Below are 22,531 nucleotides of genomic sequence, written 5' to 3' on the forward strand. Positions count from 1 at the left end.
CTATATACTGGAGCGTTTACTGCCCAGGTGCTCTGTGTCTTACTGTTGCCACGGGATAGGCTAAAGCAAGAATCACTTCAATAACATAAGGCTGGGCAAAGAGGACNTGTGCTGAGTCATTATTATTATCAGATGGGCAGTGGAAGTCAGCGCCATCTCATTATTGTTATCAGATGGGCAGTGGAAGCCAGCGCCATCCTATAATGGCGAATGATATGGCTAACAACAGTACCTCTTTCTGTATCTCTATTTGTCATGCTGCATTCACTGTTTTCTGTTGCTTGCCTTTTGGCTATGGAGTCCTACAGAGGTCATCATTCATCATGCATCACTGCAGTATCCTATACCTAGGCTGCACCGATATGCGTTGGATGAATAAGTGACTTAATAAATAACTGAACTGCCTGGTGTGAGTTTACCAGGGGATATGTGCTCAGCTGACCTTGAACAGAGGATTGTATTTCATGTAGAGTGATGGCTGGTAGCATCCTTCTCTCTCACATGCTCTACTGCAAACAAACCCCAGCATTTCTGTGGTATCTGCAAAGAATTTCCTAGGGCTGGTGAATGCCATTGCTTAAATTTCTTCTCTACCGTGTTAAGATCTTGTGCAGCAGGCAGAGGAGGCCCATGCCCTCTAGAGACAGGCAATACACTTTTTCTCTAAAGGAAATAGTAGCTTAGATTGAAAATCCAGACTCAAATTTTATAACTTTCACAATCATCCAACCCAGTTGCATCCTCACAGAAAACCCCTTCTGTGACAATCCTATGAAGGTGTAAAAATCTTGGCATGATGATGTTGCTGCAACATTTGATGTCTTCTAATGTTCTGTGGCCTTTCCCTCAAGAACATGTTTTCATTGCTTTAAGCTAAATACTCCCTACATTTTTTTTCAATCTGTTCTACTTTTGCACCTTGCACTTTAAAAAGGAATCAAATATTTATTCAGTAGTATCTTTGCAAGCAAGTTTTGATTCTCATTAAAGTAATTAACATAATTGACATTAAAAACATGAGTTTACTTTGACTCACATTTTGAAAAATTCACAGCTCTTCCTTTCCTTCAGACTTATGGATGTCAGGAACACATGCTATATAAAGTAAAGAGTGACAGAGGGACTCTGGGATCCCAATGTCCTCTTTATGGGCACATTCCTGGGGGTCGTCATCATTCCTATATACTTTGTCTTATATCTTCCACCACATCTCAGTAATGTCAGATCAAAGACCCAGTATTTAATGCATGAGCACTTCACTGGTGACATTATTAATCCAAACAGCAGCATGATGGGACATAAATTTGATGTATTCTTTCACCATACCTTCCACCCTACTCTTTGTAGCATTATCTGAATCTCAGTGCAAATGAGTTCCTAGTATAGTACCCTCTTGTTCTCTAAATATCCTTCTAGAAAGATGTTGTTTTCCTTTGTAAACCAAATATTTGTGTGCACTACAAAGTCAGGTCTCAAAACCCTCATGCTGATAGGACTGCATTTGGAGACATGACTTCTGGAAAGTAATCAAGTTATAACTGGGTGTGTACCATACTACAATGCAGATTCTATCATATAACAGAGTACTTGAGGCCAAGTAAGTTCAGTAGAATAGAAGTCTATATTGACCATACTCCTGCAGGCTTGGAAGTTCGAGATCAGGTACTCACACCTAACTTTAATTCAAGGTAGCAAATGGAAGAGTCAGCTGTGTAGTGTGACGTTGTTAACTCCTGATGGTCAGCTCTCACAATCACCTGCCAGACATAATGTCCACTCATTTTCTCCAGACACTACTAACCCCCAATGAGAGAACTGCCTCCATCTCCTATGAGGATCAATCACAACCTATGTTTCACTTTTCTCTGAGGTAATAGGATGATTGTCATCTTGGCCCTTGACCCTATAGCCATGGCAACTTATTAAAGAGTGTTAGCAAAGAGTGTTGTTTCAGCTATTGTAATGGAGAGTGGTCTTAAGCCTAAAACATTTATTTTCCCAAGCTCTCACTTCCTGTGGGATTGAGAATGATGAGCACAGAGTCAGTTCTGCTAGGCACTGTGAGGATCAGACAGCGAGAGGCAGCTCAGGCCTGCCTGGAAGAGACTCTGATAATCTGGATCCATAATTTTAGATAAAAGAATTTTTTTTTAAATTTCTGATCTTGTGCCTTGACATCCAATCTCCAATTTTAGACACTGTGCTCATAATCTCAAGCCTGATTACTCTCACAGTAGAGTCTGAAGTACAAGTTTAGAAGAAAGGCCATCCCAAAAAATTAGGCTAAGAAAGAAAAACAGATGACACAGTGTGGTGTAAAACTAGATACCTCTCCTCAAAGGATTCAGAGACTGTGGGAAGCTGCTAGATTTTACTAGCTTGTGAGAAATGGAAGAGCAAGTCACCCATTCTCTCTCTCTCTCTCTCTCTCTCTCTCTCTCTCTCTCTCTCTCTCTCTCTCTCTCTCTCAATGTCTCCTATAGCTCAGGCTACTCTCAAACTTACTATGTAACTGAGACTAGTCTTAAATTCTGAATTCTTCTAACTCCAACTCCTGAGTGCTGGGATCATAGACATGCAAGACCACATCTGGTTTATATGACATCAGAAACTGAACTCAAGGCTTTGTGCATGATAGACAAGACCTTCACAATATAATCTTTGTCCCAGGGAAAGCATTTAATGTTTTACTCCCAAACACTCTCAGTGAAGCCTAGAATTGTAGACCAGACCCTGAAAAAAATCATACCTCTTGGCCTGGGGCCAGATGTGTGGTTTTGTCTTGAACCATACATCTACCATATTGTCATCTGTCAAATGAAGGGCTATGGAGCAGCTACCATAGAGGAACTCCAAGGCTGTGTAGGCTAGACTGTGCAAGACATGCAAAGCTCTGCAAAGGACTCTCTAGGAAACTAATACATAGCCAAACAGGCACCTCTGAATGCAGCTTAGACTAGCTTCTGCAGGCCACACCTCCCCCCACCTCCAGCCTGTGTGTGTGTGTGTGTGTGTGTGTCCATATGTATTTGCATGAGTGCATGTTTGTCAAGACCATAGACGACAAGTCTCTCATTAACTAGCACTCAGTGATGAGGCTGGGAGCGATGAGACTAAGATAGCTGATTATGTGTGCCAGGCAGCCACTTGGCCTTGCCTAACCAGTGTGAGGACTACAGTGTTTTTATAACTAGTTTTTCAAATGGACTCTGAGGGTTAAACTTAGCTCCTCACACAGGTACAACTATTTTCTTCTCTGAGTCATCATTCTGTCCTGGGCAGTGCTGTGTTCTATCTGTGTCTAAAAAACAAACAAACAAACAAACAAAAAAAGCCTAGGTTTGTAAAGGACCTAGACAACTTGCCTGAGCACATGCATTCATTCACTGGGATGTGGTTCTAAGCCAGGTGTGTGGTTATAGGCTTGTAAAGAATGTGAATGACTCTCTTCGTTGCTCTTTACAACCACATGTGCACCTGTGAGGACTCGCTACCATCTATCTCAGCTTGACTTCAGGCACTCAACATGGAACACAGTTCGTATGCTTTTACTAATATCCTAGGCCACACGAAAACTCACATACATGGAGGACATTAGGTTCTATCCATTCCAAAGTAGTTGGTTATCATCACTGCAAGATTATCAGCAACAGGAGTGCATATACACCCCAGTGTAGATTGTCTTCCATGATCTCATTTCAGTGCAACGAAACTCTACATGGGATACAGTAAAAGTTGTAGAAAATAAAACAAAATAAAGTAAACAAATAAAAATCAAACAAAAAGCATTATTTTCTATCCAGTAACATTTAGGTTGAGATAAGAAACATGAAAAAGGAGCTGGGAACTCTAATAAAATATCTTGCTTAAAAGAAACTGTGTCATTCCCACTTGGAAGAGGAATGTGAGCTGAAAATGAAATATAAATCTAATGTTTTTAATGTTAATTGTATTAATTATTTAAGTGGTATTCAAAACTTGCTTGCAAAGATACTACTGAATAAATATTTGACTTTTTTTAAGTGTAAGGTGCAAAAGTAGAACAAATTGAAAAAAGGATGATTTAGCTTAAAAAATAAAAGCATGTTCTTGAGGGAAAGATTGCTTAACAATAGAAGATATCAGATGCTGTGGCGAAATCATTATGCCAACATTTTTACACCTTCATAGGACTGTCACAGAAGAGGGGGGTTGTGATGAGGGGAATTGGACTGGGTGATTGCCAAAGTTACAGAGTTTGTGTTGGGATTTTCAATCTAAGTCAGTATTTTCTTTAGAAAAAAAGGGTATTGCCTGTCTCTAGAGGGCATGGGCCTCCTCTGCTTGCTGTACAAGATCTTAACATGGTAGAGAAGAAATTTAAGCAATGGCATTCATCAGCCCTAGAAAATTCTTGGCAGATACCACAGAAATGCTGGGGCTTGTTTGCAGTAGAGCATGTGAGAGAGAAGGATGCTACCAGCCATCACTCTACATGAAATACAATCCTCTGTTCAAAGTCAACTGAGCACATATCCCCTGGTAAACTCACGCCAGGCAGTTCAGTTATTCATTGAGTCACTTATTCATCCAACACATATCAGTGCAGCCTAGTTATGGGATACTGCATCATGTGACATCCCTATTGAAATTTGTCTCAGTTTTCTGATGCTGGTTACTCATAAAGAAGGTAAGCAAAAAAGAAAGAAAGAAAGAAAGAAAGAAAGAAAGAAAGAAAGAAAGAAAGAAAGAGAAAGAAAGAAAGAAAGAAAGAAAGAAAGAAAGAAAGAAAGAAAGAAAGAAAGAAAGAAAGAAAGAAAGAAAGAAAGAAAGAAAGAAAGAAAGAAAGAAAGAAAGGAAGGAAGGAAGAAAGAAAGAAAGAAAGAGAAAGAAAGGTATATGTTAATTTCACTATGCTTTTTTCTGTGTCCATGTGACTAGAAGCTTCAGGTTTCTTGGGTCTTGACTATAATCCAGAATTATAAGCTAAAAGGAATCCTTTCTTCACTAAATTTTGCTTTGTCCAGTTATTTTGTTACAACAACAGAAATTAAATAAGGGCACACTCCTTATACTAGACATTACCTGGGGTAACCAGACAATAGAAATGTTTGAAGCACCTTACTTTACATCACATGCAGGCAGTGTCTTGTTAGCTCAGAGCTCTGCTATGCTTAACAGAAAGTGAGACAGTGAAACTAGGTACTGGGGACATGTGCAAGAGACAAGAGTAATCAAATATTGCTGAGACTGAGGAAGATGTAAAAGGGCCATGAATAGAGATGAAGGACAGGACAAAGTGACTTCTCCCATCTCTGCTCTGTACCCAAAAAAGTTTAAATTGAGGCATGAAAATATTTATCATGGGACTTGTTTAAAGGTCCAATTAGCATTTACTATACACCAAGATTGCTTATGCCAAGAAATTTTCACAGTAAAGAAAGGTAAACGCTGACAAGGAAAGGTCACAGAATCTAATCAGGATGAAATGGTGTATACCCAACAATTAGCCCTGCTGATGGGAAGAAATGGCTTTGGTTGCCTTTAAAAGGAAAAGTTTTAAAAATTGTTAATCCTTTAAGTCCGTTGTCTTTATGAATACAAATAGGTTGGATAAATGAAACCTCTAAATAACTCAGACAGCAAGCTTATAAAACCTAAAGCTGCCTTAATGGAGTCAGAGCTCTAATATATTTTGACAGCATCTTTGGAAATTAAGACAGTGATTATATCAAAAAGAAGCAAAGTCTGTACTGTAATTTATTCACACAGTCCTGTCACCTCTGTCAGAATCCCAAGCTCTGGCTCTGAATCATTTGTTTGGCTATGCTTCTAAAATATGTCACTTGAATAAATCTGATTTGGGATTTGCGTTTTGTCATTCTTTGCCAAAAAGGGGGTGGGGTGGGATGTAGGAAGAAGAAAGGAGATGAAGGGAAACTACAATAAAAGGTGTCAACAGTTTGCTTTGGCAGTGTGGGTCTCAAAGTTACTGGAGAGTGACAAGGAAGCAATCTGGACATTTTGTCTGTCAGAACTCTAGAATTTTTCTGTTTTGTGTGAACAGTTCATCCCCCTGGGATGTATTACAATACACTCCTAAAATTTCGCAGCTTTTGCACTGGCTTTGGAAACCTTTTCCACTCATTGCTTTACCTTTTGTTACTTTTCTGCTCTCTAATGGTTGTAAGAATGAAAAGACTCCATTAATAATTACAGATTGTAGTGGATTCAGGTTGTACCAACTTCCTGTTGTCTATTGTAGAACAATGACTGTGTGGAGCGTTGTGTAATATAGTCAGCATCATCTACAGATATCATACTTCCCTCTGGTTTGCAAAAGACCATCAGTCATGTTTTCATTCTCTGTAACTGCTGGATCAGAAGGAAAGGAAGTTTCATAATCCTCTGTAACCAGGAGAAACATTAATATAAAACATGGAAACTAGTGGGATGCCATGAGATAGTGAGAAACATTACAGTGAATATATTTTAAATAGTGGATATTACACCCCTTGATGTGTCCATGGAGTCACAGTGACTAGATGGCATGGTACACATGTGGATTTCAGTTCATCAGGCTAGCTGACCCAGAACTAGAACTCCCAGAGAATCTGTCTCCACTTACCACCTCACTGTGGGACTACTGGGATCATTGATGTGTACTAGCATGTCACAGTTTTGCATAGGTTCTAGGGATTTGAACTCAGATTATCTCCCCACTCTGCCATTGCCCTAAGTCTGATTGTTGCATTCAAATTTGTATGTAGTTCTTCAGCTGCTGCTGGGGTATCACAAGGAAGCACTTTGGCAATAACGACTGTCATATCTGCCTCACTTACTATATGACACTTGTTTACTTCTCTGACAATACTCTTGGCATGCATACCTTGCATCAGACCCAAGCACCTTAGTCTGGAGTGTGTATTTCTCCTTTTTTATTCTGGAGGCCAGCACAATTAACCTCATCCTAGCTGAGGTCTCTGAACCCAACCCTGAGGGTACACATCCTTCTAATTCAGGCTTTACTTTATTGTATGAAGCTTTGAGTGCACTTAGGCTTACTAAAACATTGTGTTCTGTCCTTCACAAAACAAATACATGGTTTCTTTCCATAATAGGAACAAAAAACTATTCTCAGTTTCAGACTCTTAGCAGTTCCAGGTTTTCAGATGCCCAGCGTACATTGGAGTATTATATACTATAAATTGTATTTGAGTCATAATTTATACATTTATAGAACCTGATTGTTAGAGCCATTCTGTGCTTTCTCTAATTATTTAATAAAACAAGAATAAAGATCATAAAAACCAGAGAGACGTAAATTACATATTGTAACTCTTAACTCATAAGCGCGCGCGCACACACACACACAAACACACACCTCCAAAATGAAAGAAAAACAGGAGAAACAGGGTACCACCTGCCACACCTAGGGACTCAGGAATTCAAAATACCTGTTAGTTGCTGGCAGAATTTCTTAACTGAGAAATGAGGCTCTGTGTCAGAATATCATTCAGAATTGTGTGTTTAAGTTGGGAAAAGATGTGAAATTTGGAAAGAACTTGAGTGTTTCTTGCCCTCAATACAGTTTAGCATGAATACATTTATCCAGTGTTTATTCTTTGCATTGTAGCTGCAGGCTCGTGATACCCCTGGTGTATGTGGAAAACATCAACAGAGAGTCTCCTCAATGCTGGTTGTGGAAGCACTGTTAAAAACCATTGACAAAGGCTAATCAATTCTCAGTTGTAGGGAACCTTTTAAGTCTTGTTTTTGCTGTTTTGATTTTTAAATTTTTTTTATTCCCCCCCATCTCAAGAATCCCTTTCAGAACTGCCTATATACTGTTTTTTCTCCTATGAGAGAAATCAGTACTTGAACAAATTACAGTTTTCCAGATTCACTTGCCCAATAATGATGAGCAATGGCCATATAAAAATGAAAGCAGGCAAGCAGAGTTTTTGATAAGCTTGGTCTATTACATGGGTCTACCAAATGCTGACACCAAACTTACACGGCCACTGCTGAGATCCAAATCTCAGAATGATGAAAGAAAAAAGACTTCTACTTTCTGTTTTAGTACTGTTTGTCCTATTGAGTCTGCTATCTGCTCCCAAATTCTCAGTTATGGGATTTAGTTGAGCTTGGTAGGAAACTGTTTACCTTACTGACAAGTTGAGGCTCATCTACTAGTGCAGACACTCATATATGGGCATGAGCCTGAAAACATTCTGGGAGGAAAAAAATAAAACATTGACAGAACAACTTTCTGGTCATCATTTGGCCCTCATAAAACCACCACAGGCATATCCTGTCCCTGGCTAGTTGCAATTGGGAAAGACGAGGAAGCCACACTAAATTCATATTTAGCTGGATGAGTCAACAAGCCAGCCATCATCATGAAGGACATCACCAAAGGAGAAACAGCAAGTAACACCCAGAAAAATACCTTCCTCGCCCTCCTGATAGGCTGCTAGCATGGAGCTGCAAACTCCTCCAGGCTGACACTTTCTTTGCTCCTGTGCAGCATTCTAGTCTGAGAATTAAGAGTTCTGGGGTCACCTGTGTGAGTAGAAGAAGCTACATGTTACAATGACATTCCAGTGTCCCTTCAGCAGAATCTTGCTGGCATGTGCATAAGTATCTGGATTTGGTGACTGATGATGGGATGGATCCCCGGATGGGGTAGTGTCTGGATAGTTGAGGCTATGCCAGTGCCTGGCAAACACAGAAGTGGATGCTCACCGTCAGCTATTGGATGGAACACAGGGCCCCCAATGGAGGAGCTAGAGAAAGTACCCAAGGAGCTGAAGGGGGATGCAACCCTGTAGGTGCAACAACAAATATGAACTAACCAGTACCCCCAGAGCTCGTGTCTAGCTGCATATGTAGCAGAAGATGGCCTAATCAGCCATCATTGGGAAGAGAGGCCCCTTGGTCTTGCAAAGTTTATATGATCCAGCACAGGGGAAGGCCAGGGCCAAGTAGTGGGAGTGGGTGGGTAGGGGAGCAGGGGCGGGGGGTGAATAGGGGACTTTCGGGATAGCATTTGAAATGTAAATAAAGAAAATACTAATAAAAACAAAAAGAACTCCTGTCTCTTAAAATCCAGTTGAAAGCAAGGAGCGACACATTCGAATGCTACATATTCCACTCTGGAGGCTGTAGCACAAGGCTTGAGGGTCCAGGGACATACTAGCTACATAGTAAGACTTTGTTTCCCAAATGCTAACAAAAGATTAAAGAGTTTGTAAATGACTTCCCATTCTGACAGTGTGTTCATATTTTTAGGTTCACTAATTTCATAAGGTGCTCTGTGAGAAAGTAACGGCTCAAAATCTTAGAAAACAAATTGAAGAGTATCATTCAGAAGATGTTCATTGTGATTTTAAGAGAGTTTATCTCCTGCATCTCACAGTGCATTGACAGGAAGATACATAATAATTGATAGAGGATAAATATTAGAGATGCATCCCGGATTTGAAATCTTATACATACACAGATTCACATATAATACATTACATTTTTCTAATAACATCAGTTGTAGACTTAACGTCATGTATAGTTAAGTTTGTGAATGCATTTATCGGGATCGATCAGGTTGTAGGGTCATCGCCATGCATGCATGCATGTGGACTGTTTAACAAGCGTACCCAGTCTTTTATCTTGGTTTCATTACTTCCTTCTCCCTGGGCATCTTACCTTAGACACCTATGTGAGCTCCCCTAGCTCTGGGCCTGTTGCTTACTGAAATTTAAAATCTTATCCTAGATCGATTACAAAAGACCGAGCCCCGCTGCTAACTTTCGTAAGTAGCTCTCTGCTTCATAGGGAAGAACATTTTCTATCTGCTTCTCTGAAGAACATAGACTTTGTCTTTCTCTTTCTTCAGTGGAATGTGAAAGGATGAGTTTTGCTAAGTAGGTATTCCAGTGCTTCCATGTCTGAATAATATGGCAGAACTGCGTACATGTTGCTGTTGCAGCTTCAGTATAAATATGTAAACAAAACGGGAACATGCTTCTCAGCAGTCAGTTTATCATCCCTCATCCTCCACAGGTGGAGCTTCATAAACATAACAACAATGGAAATCTTTGGTGGCGACCATCTTTATTCAATAATTTAATGCCTCTTTGCCTTTGGCATTTATGAATAACTAGTTAGTTTCATCATTCAAGTCAATGGGAAACACCACCACATGTCTATTTGGCTCTTGGTTAATGTGGTGATCTGAATGCAAAACATCCCACCATAAGATTACATGCTTGATTCCCAACTGTTTGGGAAGTTGTGAAACCTTTAGGAAATAGAGCCTCATTGGAGGAAGTGGTTCACTCATGGGAGGTAGATTTGGATTCTCTAGTTTTGTCCCACTTCCTGGTCACTCTCTGCTTCCTGACTGTGTAGTCAATATAATCAGCAGGTCTTTGTTTCTTCAGTCATGCGTCCCCAAACATGGTGGATTGATGGACACTATTTTTTCCAGCTCTACAAGAAAATAAATTGTTTCCACCTCAAGTTGTTGTTTTTTGTTTGTTTTGCCACAATAGTAAGTAAAGTAACTAATACTGTCAATATATATTTTTTTCTTTAGTTTGTAGCAATAATTGAGCCATACATTCCCACTTGTCATCATAAGGGATGTGCTCCACTGTTCATACAGCTAGCAAGGTTCTTGTTGGTATCAGAAGATATTGGAGCTACCTATTAAAGAAGCTTCCTTCCAAATCAAATGTGATTGGTTATTAATGTAGGCATGGGTAAGAAGAAGGTGATTCAAAACCTAGTACCCTGTACTTCAAAATCACGTTTAAGTACACTTTTTATAATCTTGAATGTTCAAAGACATTGATAGAAGAGAGTAAAAATAATTATAGGGAATCATAGTGGTTTATCAAACTAAACAAAGGATAAAAGAAAATATAATACAAAGTAATCACTCTTAGTTTTTGTGTGTGTATATGTGGAGGTAGTTTATACATGTATATGGGTGTATTGTATGTGCAGGTACACATGCTATAAAGCATATGTGCAGTGAGAACCTTTAGTAGACAGCTGTGTCATTCTCCCTTGCAAGATCTAGGGATTAAATGCAGGCGTTGAAGGCAGAGAATGTGGCTCTGCTCTGTGAAATATCTCACCACCCCTACACCATATTTTTTTTTTTTTTTTTGAGATAGAACCTGTATCCTGTCAAGCAAATTTAGTTAGGCCCCTATCTAAATAAACTTCGGGGATCCTTTCACCATCTCCCCAGTACTATGATTACACCTTTGCACTTCTGTGCTTGCCTTTTATCATGGGTTTGAGAAATTGGTTTCGGATTCTCACACGTGTATGTCGATCTCTTTCCCGGTTGAGCTACCTACTACCCCCAGAAGTAGTTACCTTGAGTCTGAGATAGTGACTTGACACTGTGATCTAGAAGTATCATGATCTTGGAATCCTATATATCCTGGGAAGACTTGTTGCTTTTGATCATGTTGTTGTTGTCTGGGGCTTAGTGTTGCTTTTCCATCTGTACCTCCAGTGGTGCCTGGGTATCCAAGAGTCTGAGAACTACCTCTGCCCCATCTTCATCACAGGCCCTGTTACCCATGAACCAGCTTCATCTTTCCCAAGTTTCAGACTGCACAAACCGGCGCCAGCTTTCCAAAGTGTCAGACTGTGCTTCCTACCACCCTCTTTAGATGCCTTAGAGCTTCCCTGTGGCTCAGCACCCATCCAGAATTTGTGGGATAAACACAGTCAAACTACCCGCAATCTGCCTCATCAAGCGGCCATGCCCAGTGCCAAAATGTATGCAGGCCTACAACCTTACACACATTCTTCATAATTTCACATCTCGATAAATCCATTTTACATCATAAAATGAACTTATGAACTCAACATTCCACACTTAGCTTAGCAAAAAGGTAACAGTAGTTTTTCTTTGGCTGTCTGCAGTATCAGCTCAGTCATATTGTTTAGAATACCATGCTGTCAATCATCCCTGAGTAGATGCACCAGAAGAGGGCATCAGATCTCATTATGGGTGGTTGTGAGCCACCATGTAGCTGCTGGGATTTAAACTCAGGACCTTGGGAAGAGCAGCCAGTGCCCTTTCCCGCTGAGCCATCTCGCCAGCCCCAGATTTACAGATTCTACTAAATCAGTAATACTTTTATACCATCTCTAAGTTAAATCATACTAATATATAGCAGTGCCAGTCAGGACAAATAAGATGTTTTCCTGAAATTCTTTCATTGTTCCTTACTATGGAAGCCAAAACCAAACAGAAGAGGCAGAGTGACATGGGGAGGGTGTTATGTGATAAAACTTTTCCTGGGGAGATGCAACACAGGTCTCCTCTCTCCAGATAGGAAATAAAGTGAGCAGTATTAGCTCAGGGCCTCCAAGTCCAAGTTCTCAACATAAAGGAGATTTATTTACCCCAGAGGAACAAAGACCAGAATATGAGGAACACAGACAGGAGATGGAGTCTGAGGGACAGGAAGAAGAGAATGAGTGGGGGAAGGGGTATGTGTCCCAGAGGACAAAGGTTGCCATCTCCATAGAGAGGAGACAGATGTGGCCCATAGGAAAATGGCAGTTTATAAAGGTAAAGAAGTAAACCCCATGCTAGGATGCAATATTGAATTTAATTAGGCACATTAATTTGCTGAACCAAAGGGACTTCTGATTTATGGGCTTCAGTACATTGATAGATGGATGATGGTAGTCAGTCTAGGAGGAGAAAGTGAACAAATAAGGGAGTAGACCTTGAGGGTAGCTTTATGAATATAATTTAATGGTTTCTCGCAATGTAGCAGGAATGAGAGAGAATGGCAAGGCTTGTCAGAGCCATGTTTGCTGTGCTCTGGCTGGCTAAAGGCCTCTCAAAGAACCCCTGACAGACCAAAATATAGAAATCACCTGTACTGGCTAGTTTTGTGTCAACTTGACACAGGCTGGAGTTATCACAGAGAAAGGAGCTTCAGTTGGGGAAATGCCTCCATGAGATCCAGCTGTAAGGCATTTTCTCAATTAGTGATCAAGGGGGGAGGTCCCCTTGTGGGTGGTGCCATCTCTGGGCTGGTAGTCTTGGATTCTATAAGAGAGAAGGGTGAGCAAGCCAGGGGAAGCAAGCCAGTAAAGAACATTCCTCCAATGGCTTCTGCATCAGCTCCTGCTTTCTGACCTGCTTGAGTTCCAGTCCTGACTTTCTTTGGTGATGAACAGCTGTATGGAAGTGTAAGCTGAATAAGCCCTTTCCTCCCCAACTTGCTTCTTGGTCATGATGTTTGTGCAGGAATAGAAACCCTGACTAAGACATCACCAAAGTCCACCATGGTGAACCAGTGAGTTTTATTGGGGTTACTTTCTGTAATATGGGTGAAGGCTTACTTCCAGGAATGGAAATGACTCAAAAATAGCTGCATCATCAAGGCCTACCCTAGAATGGTTAACAGCTCGTGGGTGAAAGCTGGGAAACAGGAGTACACCATACAGTCTCCAGGCAGCTTATCAGGTCCTTTCCACATTCTTTAGTTTGTCTAAACTTCTTTCAGGCAGCTTGACTGGTTTCTCTTTCTTCCTGGTAAATCGTCTGGCCAGTTTTCTCTGAAGCTTGGCTCTGCCCTTCTGAGAGTGACTCTTCTGAGAGTTATTGTTTACTCTGGAAGGGAGGAACCTAGTCAATCTAGTCAACTCCAGGGACTTCCTGAAGTTATTTGAAGTGTTTACCTTTCCACTTAAATAGCTTCCTGCCAGATGTAATGCTTTAAATCCCACTAAAAATTGTTACAGAACAAAGTATAAACTTCAGACCAACCATCTCCTTTTACTAATCACACAGGCACCGCTAAGTATCTACTCAGTCATCAAATGAGGAGTGGCCTTTCAGCCTAAATCAGTGACAGGTCTCAGAAATAGTTGGTAGTTTTCTCTGCACTTAAAATGTTGAAACAGACATCATCACTAACCAAACAAATGAAAAAGCTAGAACTCAGAGTATTCAGTGTTTTGATTTTTTTTTGTTCTCTCTTCAAATGCCATGTTTTACAATCCTTGCCAGTCACCAATAGCATATCAAATTACTTGCATGTAATTTATTTCTGTTACCTGAGAGCTTGATGAAAACCCATTTTATCATATATTCCAGAAGAACACATGGGAACCTGGAAGCAGAAGTTGGTTTGTTTATTTCAGCATTAACTCTGTGTTTTGCCTTATTAAATGTACCTTAGCAAAGCAGAGGCAATGCCTTTATGATTTTCTCTGAGCTTCCAGTATTTCCTTCCCTTCCCTTTAATTGGCCTTCTTGGAGAGACAGGCCTTTAGATGGCAATTAAAAAATGTTGCTTTTCAAAAGCATTGCATAGGTCTTCAAGGAATCAGTAAGTCTCTATTTTAGAATACAGAATATACTGACAGACAACTATATTTTCACAAATATGTCCATTAGGAATTTTTCTCTTTCTTTCCATGTACTTGTCCCTGTCCCTCTCTGTTACTGTATCTTCTATCTCTATCCTGTGTCTCTGTCTCTGTCTCTCTGTCTGTCTCTCTATCTCTCGTGTGTGTGTGTGTGTGTGTGTGTGTGTGTGTGTGTGTTCTGTGTCACAAAATCCTTTTTCTTCAAGTTCATTTTGACTATTAGAGTGGAATCAGGTGTGCTGTCACTGCACATGATCAGGAGTATTATCCATACATTAATGAAACTGAGAAGGGTAATCATGACTTAGTGTAACACACCCCTCTGTTTAACAGCTGACAACCCGTCATTGAGATTTAGACAACAAATTACATAAGTTCAATTATAATAGTTGTGTAACATAAGCACATTAACTAAAACTGAATTATGTACTTTAAAAGGTTCAAATGTTAAATTTTGTTTGTGGATATTTTGGTTATAATATTTTTAAAGTGTAGGCTTCTCTGCAGAAAAAATAGTAATTCTAAAATAATCAGCCATATACATGAAGGATCTGAGGCATAATGCAAGTGGACAAAACAGGTCTTGTGTTGTGGGTTTGTATTTTAATTTGCTTATGAAGCATATATGTGTATATGGTATTGTACATCTGTTCATGGGTGAGTGTGCCTGTGTGCATACAGAGTCCAGATGATATGCTCATGTGTTCTCATGTCTTCTGTCTTTATCTGCCTTGGTCCTTTGAAGCAGGCCCTTGGTTAAACTATAAACTTTTGGATTTTTGGTAAGCTGATAGCTTGCAAGTCCCAGAAACCCTACTACACCTTCCCACTTTAGCGATGACATTATGGCTATGAAGGGACCATGTCAAGCTCATCATGTGGGTGCTGGGATCCAAACTGTGTTCTTCACGCTTGTGCAAAAAGTATTTATTTTAGTAACATTTATTTTTTAGTCTTGAAATTGAAGCATAATGATATCATGTTCTCCTTCATTTCCATCTCTTCAACCTATCACATATACTTCTCCAATTCTCTTTCTCAAATTTATAACCTCTTTTTCTATAGATTGTTCACATATATTCATATGTGTCTTATATTATAATTTGTACATTCATGTGTTTGTATGCACATAGATTTGCATAGGACCTGCTGTGTTTGTGCAATGTTCCCTATATGTATTTGACTTCAGTGCTGACCATTCGATAGTGGATAACCAACTGATGGACACTAGACTATTTCTCCTGCTCTCAGCATTCCTTAGTTGACTGTAGTTCCTTGTCTGGGGTTGAAGCCTCATGCTCCTGAACTTCCCCCTTCCATGTTGCCATGTTTACTGGGGTTGTCCTTCCTTGGATCTGATTTAGACAGCCATATAGGTGAGACTTCTGGTTGCTACATTCTCGATATTCCTAGGAGTCTCAATCTCATAGGAAACATTCTGTTCTTCTGACTCTTACAATCTTTCCTATGTCTCTTCCATACTGGTCCCTGAGGCTTATGTGGTAGAGTCCTCTTGTTGATGTATGTATTAGGTGGCAGTGGGCATCATCTGGTACTCGCTGTCTACATTTTAATCAGTCGTGGTTTCTGTGATGGTTTTTTCTCTTTCAAGGAAAGTTTTCTTTGCAGAGGGGTGAGGGCTTCGCTTATCTGTGCATGTAGAAGTCAACATTTAGTATGAAGTTAGAAATTATGCTGGTTTAGTATAGCGATGGTTATAATCTTCTCCTCCAAGATCCCTAAAAGTAGGTAGTGGGAAAGGCAGTAAACACTGCTAACCAGTGACCCATCTCTCTTGAGACAATGTGTGATATTTTTTCAAATAAACATTCATCACATATAAAAAGAAAAATAAACTACATATACAGCTACTCTGTGATGGTTCCTTCCTGAAAACCCTGATGATTGTATGGAGAGTAGGAATAACAAAACCAAGCATGGGTCTTAGGATAGAACAGACTTGGAACTGATCTTCAGGCTAATCTCTAACTCCTGGGTGACGAGATGATTCTAAGGTTTATTTCCTTATGTGTTCCCTTCCTGCACTAATTTTTGCTTGATTGTTTTCTTAATTCTTAAAATGATGGTGATAATGTGCATAGGTAATAGCTATCCTATTATCCTAATTGACAAATATTTCAGTAAAACACCTTTCCTTCCAGGAGGGGAGTGTCAGTTATCTTACAGTTCACAGTAAGTACAGAAATGTGGAAAACTAGAATGTCATGATATTATTAACATTTAAAATTTCAGGCATCATACCTCAAAGTTTTCTTTATTCATAAAATTTAGCTAGGCATTATGGTAGGGAGAGGCTCTTCCTAAACAATAGTATTCGGTAGTTATGAAAAACTGTAAGGCCTGGGACAAAGACTGTCATCACATTAGAATAATGTCAGGAAAACTAGGGACTTTGTTTTGTTTTGGCTTGTTGTTATTGATGACATGCCCAAAAGCCTGAGTCGATAAGCATGCATACTTCTGTTTATATGGCTCAGTAATATAGAGCTTACTGAATTTCCTTCTCCTTTTAGACATTTGTAGGAAACATGAATGCTAACAGTGTGGTGCACCACAAACTGCTGAACTCTGTGAGAGCCCGCTTTGTTCGCTTTGTGCCCCTGGAGTGGAATCCAAATGGAAAGATTGGCATGAGAGTAGAGGTCTATGGATGTTCCTACAGTAAGTACCCACATGGACCAAGTCATACAACATACAGATGTCCACAGAATACCAGATTAATCATATAGAGAATTAAAATATGTGTGTGTGAGAGAGAGAAAGAGAAAGAGTTTGTGTGTGTGTGTGTGTGTGTGTGTGTGTGTGTGTGTGTGTGTGTGTGAGTGAGTGTGTGTGTGTTCACATGTATGGGTGCAAGAAGTGGCTAGACCAAAACTTCCAATGTTTCTGAAGAACATGGTGTGCCCATCATTTGACCCAAGACTTTTTGTTTGGTTTGGAAATTCCAGCTTTGTCTGTGCTGGTGGATCAGTGACTCACAAAGGTCTGGTCATATTTATTTCCTTACTGCTGGGATTACTAGGGTGTACTATTATATACAACTTGATTTGTATTCTGGAAATAGAATTCAGGTCTTCATGCTTACAAGGTAAACACTTACGTAGCATATCTATTTCCTCAGCATGTACTTATCTCATCTTATTTTAGTATGTACATTTATGTATATATACATACACACACATATATACACATTTTCATATATGTATATGAGAAGTAGAAATGCTATTAAACTTTATAGGGTTCTCTATAGGAATAAGGCAATAATGCAATAAAGCATCAACAAACGTTCAAAGCTAAGAGCCCTTGGGCTTGCATAACCATTTGCTACCTTCAATAAGAAATAGCTATGCTCAGCTTTCCCTCAGAACTGATGTGAGATATCATAAAACTCTTTCTTTACTCAAGAACCATAAAAAGGAGTATGTTCTTCTTTTTTAAGTACTTGAAAAAGAGGAAATTTCCATCCAGTGTAATTCATGAAAATCTGTTCTACAGTCATGACATCCCTATGTTATCTTGAGAGTTGTAAGAGTGAATTTGAAGTAAGGATATATCTTAAACAAAGAAGGTTTTGAAACATGGGTATAGTTGAAGCAATTTCTAAAACAATGGTTCTGAACCTTCATAAGTCTTCAATCCTTTAATAGTGTTCCTCATAATGTGGTAACCTCCAACCATAAAATTATTTTCACTGATAAATCATAACTGTAATTCTACTATCATTATGCATCATAATAAAAATATCTGATATGTAGGATATCTGACATGTGACCTCTGTGAAAGGATTATTTGACCCCTCAAAAGGGTCATGACCCAGAGATTAAGAACTGCTATTCTAGAAGGAAGTCAATCAAGAAGGCATCTATTTTATTTCTCTCTTGTAGGGACAATCTTGAACATGCAAATTTTGTTATTGTGAATTGATTTACTTCTTTTAAACAGTAACATTCATATGCTGATTTTGATAGCACCATGCAATTTCGCCTAAGGAATTAACGCATTTAGTCAACACATTTTGTAAAAACACAGTTATCTTAGCTCTGTTTACCATTCTGAGATAAAATACATTGCAAAGCATTTTAAGGGAGAAAGAGGTTAATTATTTCTGCTCACAATCTCAGATTACAACCCACTCTTTGCTGGGCAATCAAGGGGGCAGAAAGTTGAGGCTAGTTACATCACATTCACAGTTAAGAGCAGGGAGTGATGAGTGAATGCCCACATGCTAGTGCTCAACTATGTGCTCCTTCCAATATGCTCAGGCAGTGGTGCCTCTCAGGGTGAGCATATCTTCACACTGTTCAACATAATTCTCCCATAGACGTGCCCACAAGCTACCCTAAACTAGACATTCACTTACTGATATTCCTTTCATAGATGATTCCTTGCTTTCAAGTTGGCAATTAAAATGATCACAACTGTTCAGCGAATTCCTGCTCTGGATCATAGACAAAATTCACATGTGCCTAGTGCCATTCACCAGAACCAGAGAAAAGCAACACGTGCCTCGGAAACATTTGAAGTGCTCAATAAAGATTGAGTTGTTTCCCTAATGTCATATGCACTGAATTAAGATTTCTGGCAATGAACATTGAATTCTATCAAGTGTTGATGGCTCCTCAGGTAAACTGGTGGCTAAGGTAGATCTGTCAGAGAAATACAGTCTGAAGGGAGGGCATGTGCTGGGGAAAGGACTATCTTTATCATGCACAAGCACTCATAGAAAGAGTATGACATATGAAGGAAGCATCAACAGCCAATCCAAGGAGGGACTTTTCCCTCTGCAAGTCTGGGGCCTTTAATTCCTCATGTAACTCACCTCTCAATGAGAACTGTTTGTCACTGCTGGAAGGCTTCGTTGGTTCTTGTTGTCCGTGGCTGCTTACTTATTTGTTAAGAAACTTTCAAGATGGAAAAACATTGAGAATAGTTATTTGTGTTATTTATAAAACCATCTCTTTGAATCTAAAAATTTCAACTGCATTTTAGTGTGTTTGGTGTGTGTGTGTGTGTGTGTGTGTGTGTGTGTGTGTGTGTGAGAGAGAGAGAGAGAGAGAGAGAGAGAGAGAGCAACTTTTGAGGAGTCTTTTCTTTCATTCAGACATGGGGTTCCTGAGGATAGAGCTCAGGTAACAATGCTTGTCAGCATGCATGTTTATCCACTGAGGAGTCATTTGCTAGCCTAGGTATGGAGGTTTTGATTAGTCTCTCAAATGTCACCATATTTTTCTTTATGCCCAGAATAATATTTCTCATTATATTTTGTACTTTTTGTTCACTCACCCTATGCCAAGCCCAAAGGTTCATGATTTCAGTTAGATCTCAGATGTAAATTTATGTACATGCATATGTGTGTGCTAGTGCATTTGTCTGTGCACAGTTGCCAGTACATATATAGGCATGTGAGTAGAGGCCAGAGGTCAACTGTTGCTTTTTTTCCTATAGGAAAATTGTTGTTGTTTGTTTTTGTTTTTGTTTGTTTGTTTGTTTTTGTGAGACAAGGCTTGTTCCTAGGCAGTAGCTCGACCAATGGATCTGGCTACCTGGTCAGTGAACTCAGGGATCTACTTGTCTCTCCCTCCTCAGTACTGGTCTCATAAACACTTATCACCACCTTTACCCTTCTCACACAGGACCTGGAGACCAAAAGCTCCCAGAATGCTCTCTCCCTAGCTCAAAAGCCATCAGATCAAAAGATATCTTTGAGCATCATTTCAGCTTCATCTAATGATGAGCTCCTTTTGTAATCTATACCTACAAACCACCTTCTCAATAGAAAACATGTGCAATTTTCCTAAGAAGAAATATACCCACCGATCTGCTAAAGCCCAGGTCTGGTTTAATCGAAGATACTCCTGACTTTGAGGGACTCTAGGCCTCTCCTTTCCACTGCAGGCACTCCTACATAATTTGAGTTATGTAAAGAGACATAAATCTTTCAGTAAGACTGTCTAGCAATGGGTGTTCTTAACAGCACCCTAGGAACTGTTAAAGACTGAATGAGTTTCCTCATTTTTTTTTTTTTTAATCTACATCTGGCATTGTCTTCCCATGATATTATACATATGTCTCCATACACAAAAACCCAAGACATCACCTTGACTCCTGGCTCCAGTTTGTTCTACTTTGCTCATCTGTTGATATGTTAAATCACTGACCAAATCAACTTGGGTCAGCAAAGGGTATATTTGGTTTGAAGGTTTATATCATTGTGGATAGCCAGTGCAGGAGCTCAAGGCAGGAACATGGAGACAGGAACCGAAGCAGAATCTATGGATAAATTATACTTTCTGATTTATTCTCTTACTTTTTAACCTGTATTTTTATATAACCCAGACCCAACTGTCCAAGAACAACACTGCCCATTGTGAGAGGAGGACTCTTTCATGAAAACGCCCCTGAACCTGCTCATAGGTGGACTTCATGAAAACCTCCCAGAGATGTCAAGTTGGCAACCAAGATTAGCCATCAAAATCACATCATTCTAATTTCTCTGTATCCACTTTGCCCCTGGAGTGTTCCCATCAACACAAAACCTTGCCCTTTAAGTCACCAACCACCCTAACCAAAGACTGTGTGGCCCTATGTGGCTTCCCTTTCCCCTTTTAACCCTCTCTGTACTACACAATGCTTTTTCTCAATTCTCCCTTTAGTTACAGTCTCTGCTCTCCTCTCTTTGCATAGGTACTCACCAGGGTCTTTAAACATCTGAAGGTTAGCAGGATGGCTCAATTTGGCAGAGCTGTAGTTCTAAGGTATGCTACCACATGCTGACCAACGTGTCTCTGAGATGGTTTTTTTATGCTAGGTCTGTAAGCAGTTGATATTGCTTATTTACTTTTAATTTTTAATTTTAATTTTATGTGCATGGGTGTTCTACCTCCATGTATGCGCACACCATTTAAATGGCATTCCTAAGAAAGACAGAGTAGGGCATTGGATCAGTTATGGGCCACTGTATGAGCACTGAGAATTAAACCATGGTCCTCTGGGAAAGGTACCAGTGTTCTTCACCTCTGAAAAATTTCTCCAGCCCAGAGTCCAGGTGATTTTTAAGTAAAATAGACAATGCACAATAGTCATGGAGTGGTGATCCAAGAGCACAACTGAGATATCGTGATATGAAGTCTACATTGCACAGCACCTTCAGCTCTGGGAATTTCATACCCATCAGTAGATAGTCTGCTTTATGAAATTCAGTCTCAGTTCTCCTGATAGATGTCTAAACATTCTGTTCTCAGTTTCTTTGGGGCATTTTAACCTGTGTAAAGTGCTCTACAGAAATGTTTCATTGAAGACTTGACCGTGGCTTCCACATAGACAAATACATTACTTCCACTGTCATTATTTTAAACCACTATTTAACTTATATTAAAAAAAAGCATCTTTGAGGCTGCAGAGATGCCTTAGTAAATAAAATTATTTTTGATGAGCATGGTGATCTAATGTGATTCTCCTGAACAGTTATTAAAAAAAAGTTATTAAAAAAAATAATGGCCATGGCAGCATGTAACCATGTAACACACACACACACACACACACACACAGAGAGAGAGAGAGAGAGAGAGAGAGAGAGAGAGAGAGAGAGAGAGTTAAAGAACTGCATGGTACTGGTACAGTGACAGACAGGTAGATCAATGGAATAGAATTGAAGACCCAGAAATGAACCAAGACACCTGTGGCCACTTGATCTTTGACAAAGGAGCTAAAACCATTCAGTGGAAAGAAGACAGCCCTTTTAACAAATGGTGCTGGCTCAACTGGCGATTAGCATGTAGAAGAATGTGATAAGCGGATATTGGTCCAGAAACTTAGAATACACAAAATACAACTTGCAAAACACAAGAATTGATCCATTCTTATCTCCTTGTAAAAAGCTCAAGTCTATGTGGATCAAGGAACTTCACATAAAACCAGAGACACTGAAACTTATAGAAGAGAAAGTGGGGAAGAGCCTCGAAGATATAGGCACAGGGGGAAAATTCCTGAACAGCAATGGCTTGTGCTGTAAGATTAACTAACAACAAATAGGACCTCATAAAATTGCAAAGCACTGTAAGGCAAAGGACACTGTCAATAAGACAAAACAACAACCAACAGATTGAAAAAA

At 39.6% G+C, this 22,531-nt stretch overlaps 1 protein-coding gene across 2 annotated transcripts in view; it reads left to right on the forward strand.

Moving 5' to 3' along the window:
• The window catches only part of LOC110335694 (contactin-associated protein like 5-3), a 514,066-nt gene that overhangs the window by 138,395 nt on the left and 353,140 nt on the right, over positions 1–22,531 (forward strand). For both annotated transcript variants that reach the window (XM_029531381.1, XM_021217999.1), the window contains exon 4: positions 16,935–17,082. In XM_029531381.1, coding sequence (XP_029387241.1) covers positions 16,935–17,082 — 148 coding nt within the window. The remainder of the gene's footprint in view (positions 1–16,934; positions 17,083–22,531) is intronic.

Source organism: Mus pahari, chromosome 18 (genome assembly GCF_900095145.1).
Source record: "Mus pahari chromosome 18, PAHARI_EIJ_v1.1, whole genome shotgun sequence".
Taxonomy (NCBI): Eukaryota; Metazoa; Chordata; class Mammalia; order Rodentia; family Muridae; genus Mus; species Mus pahari.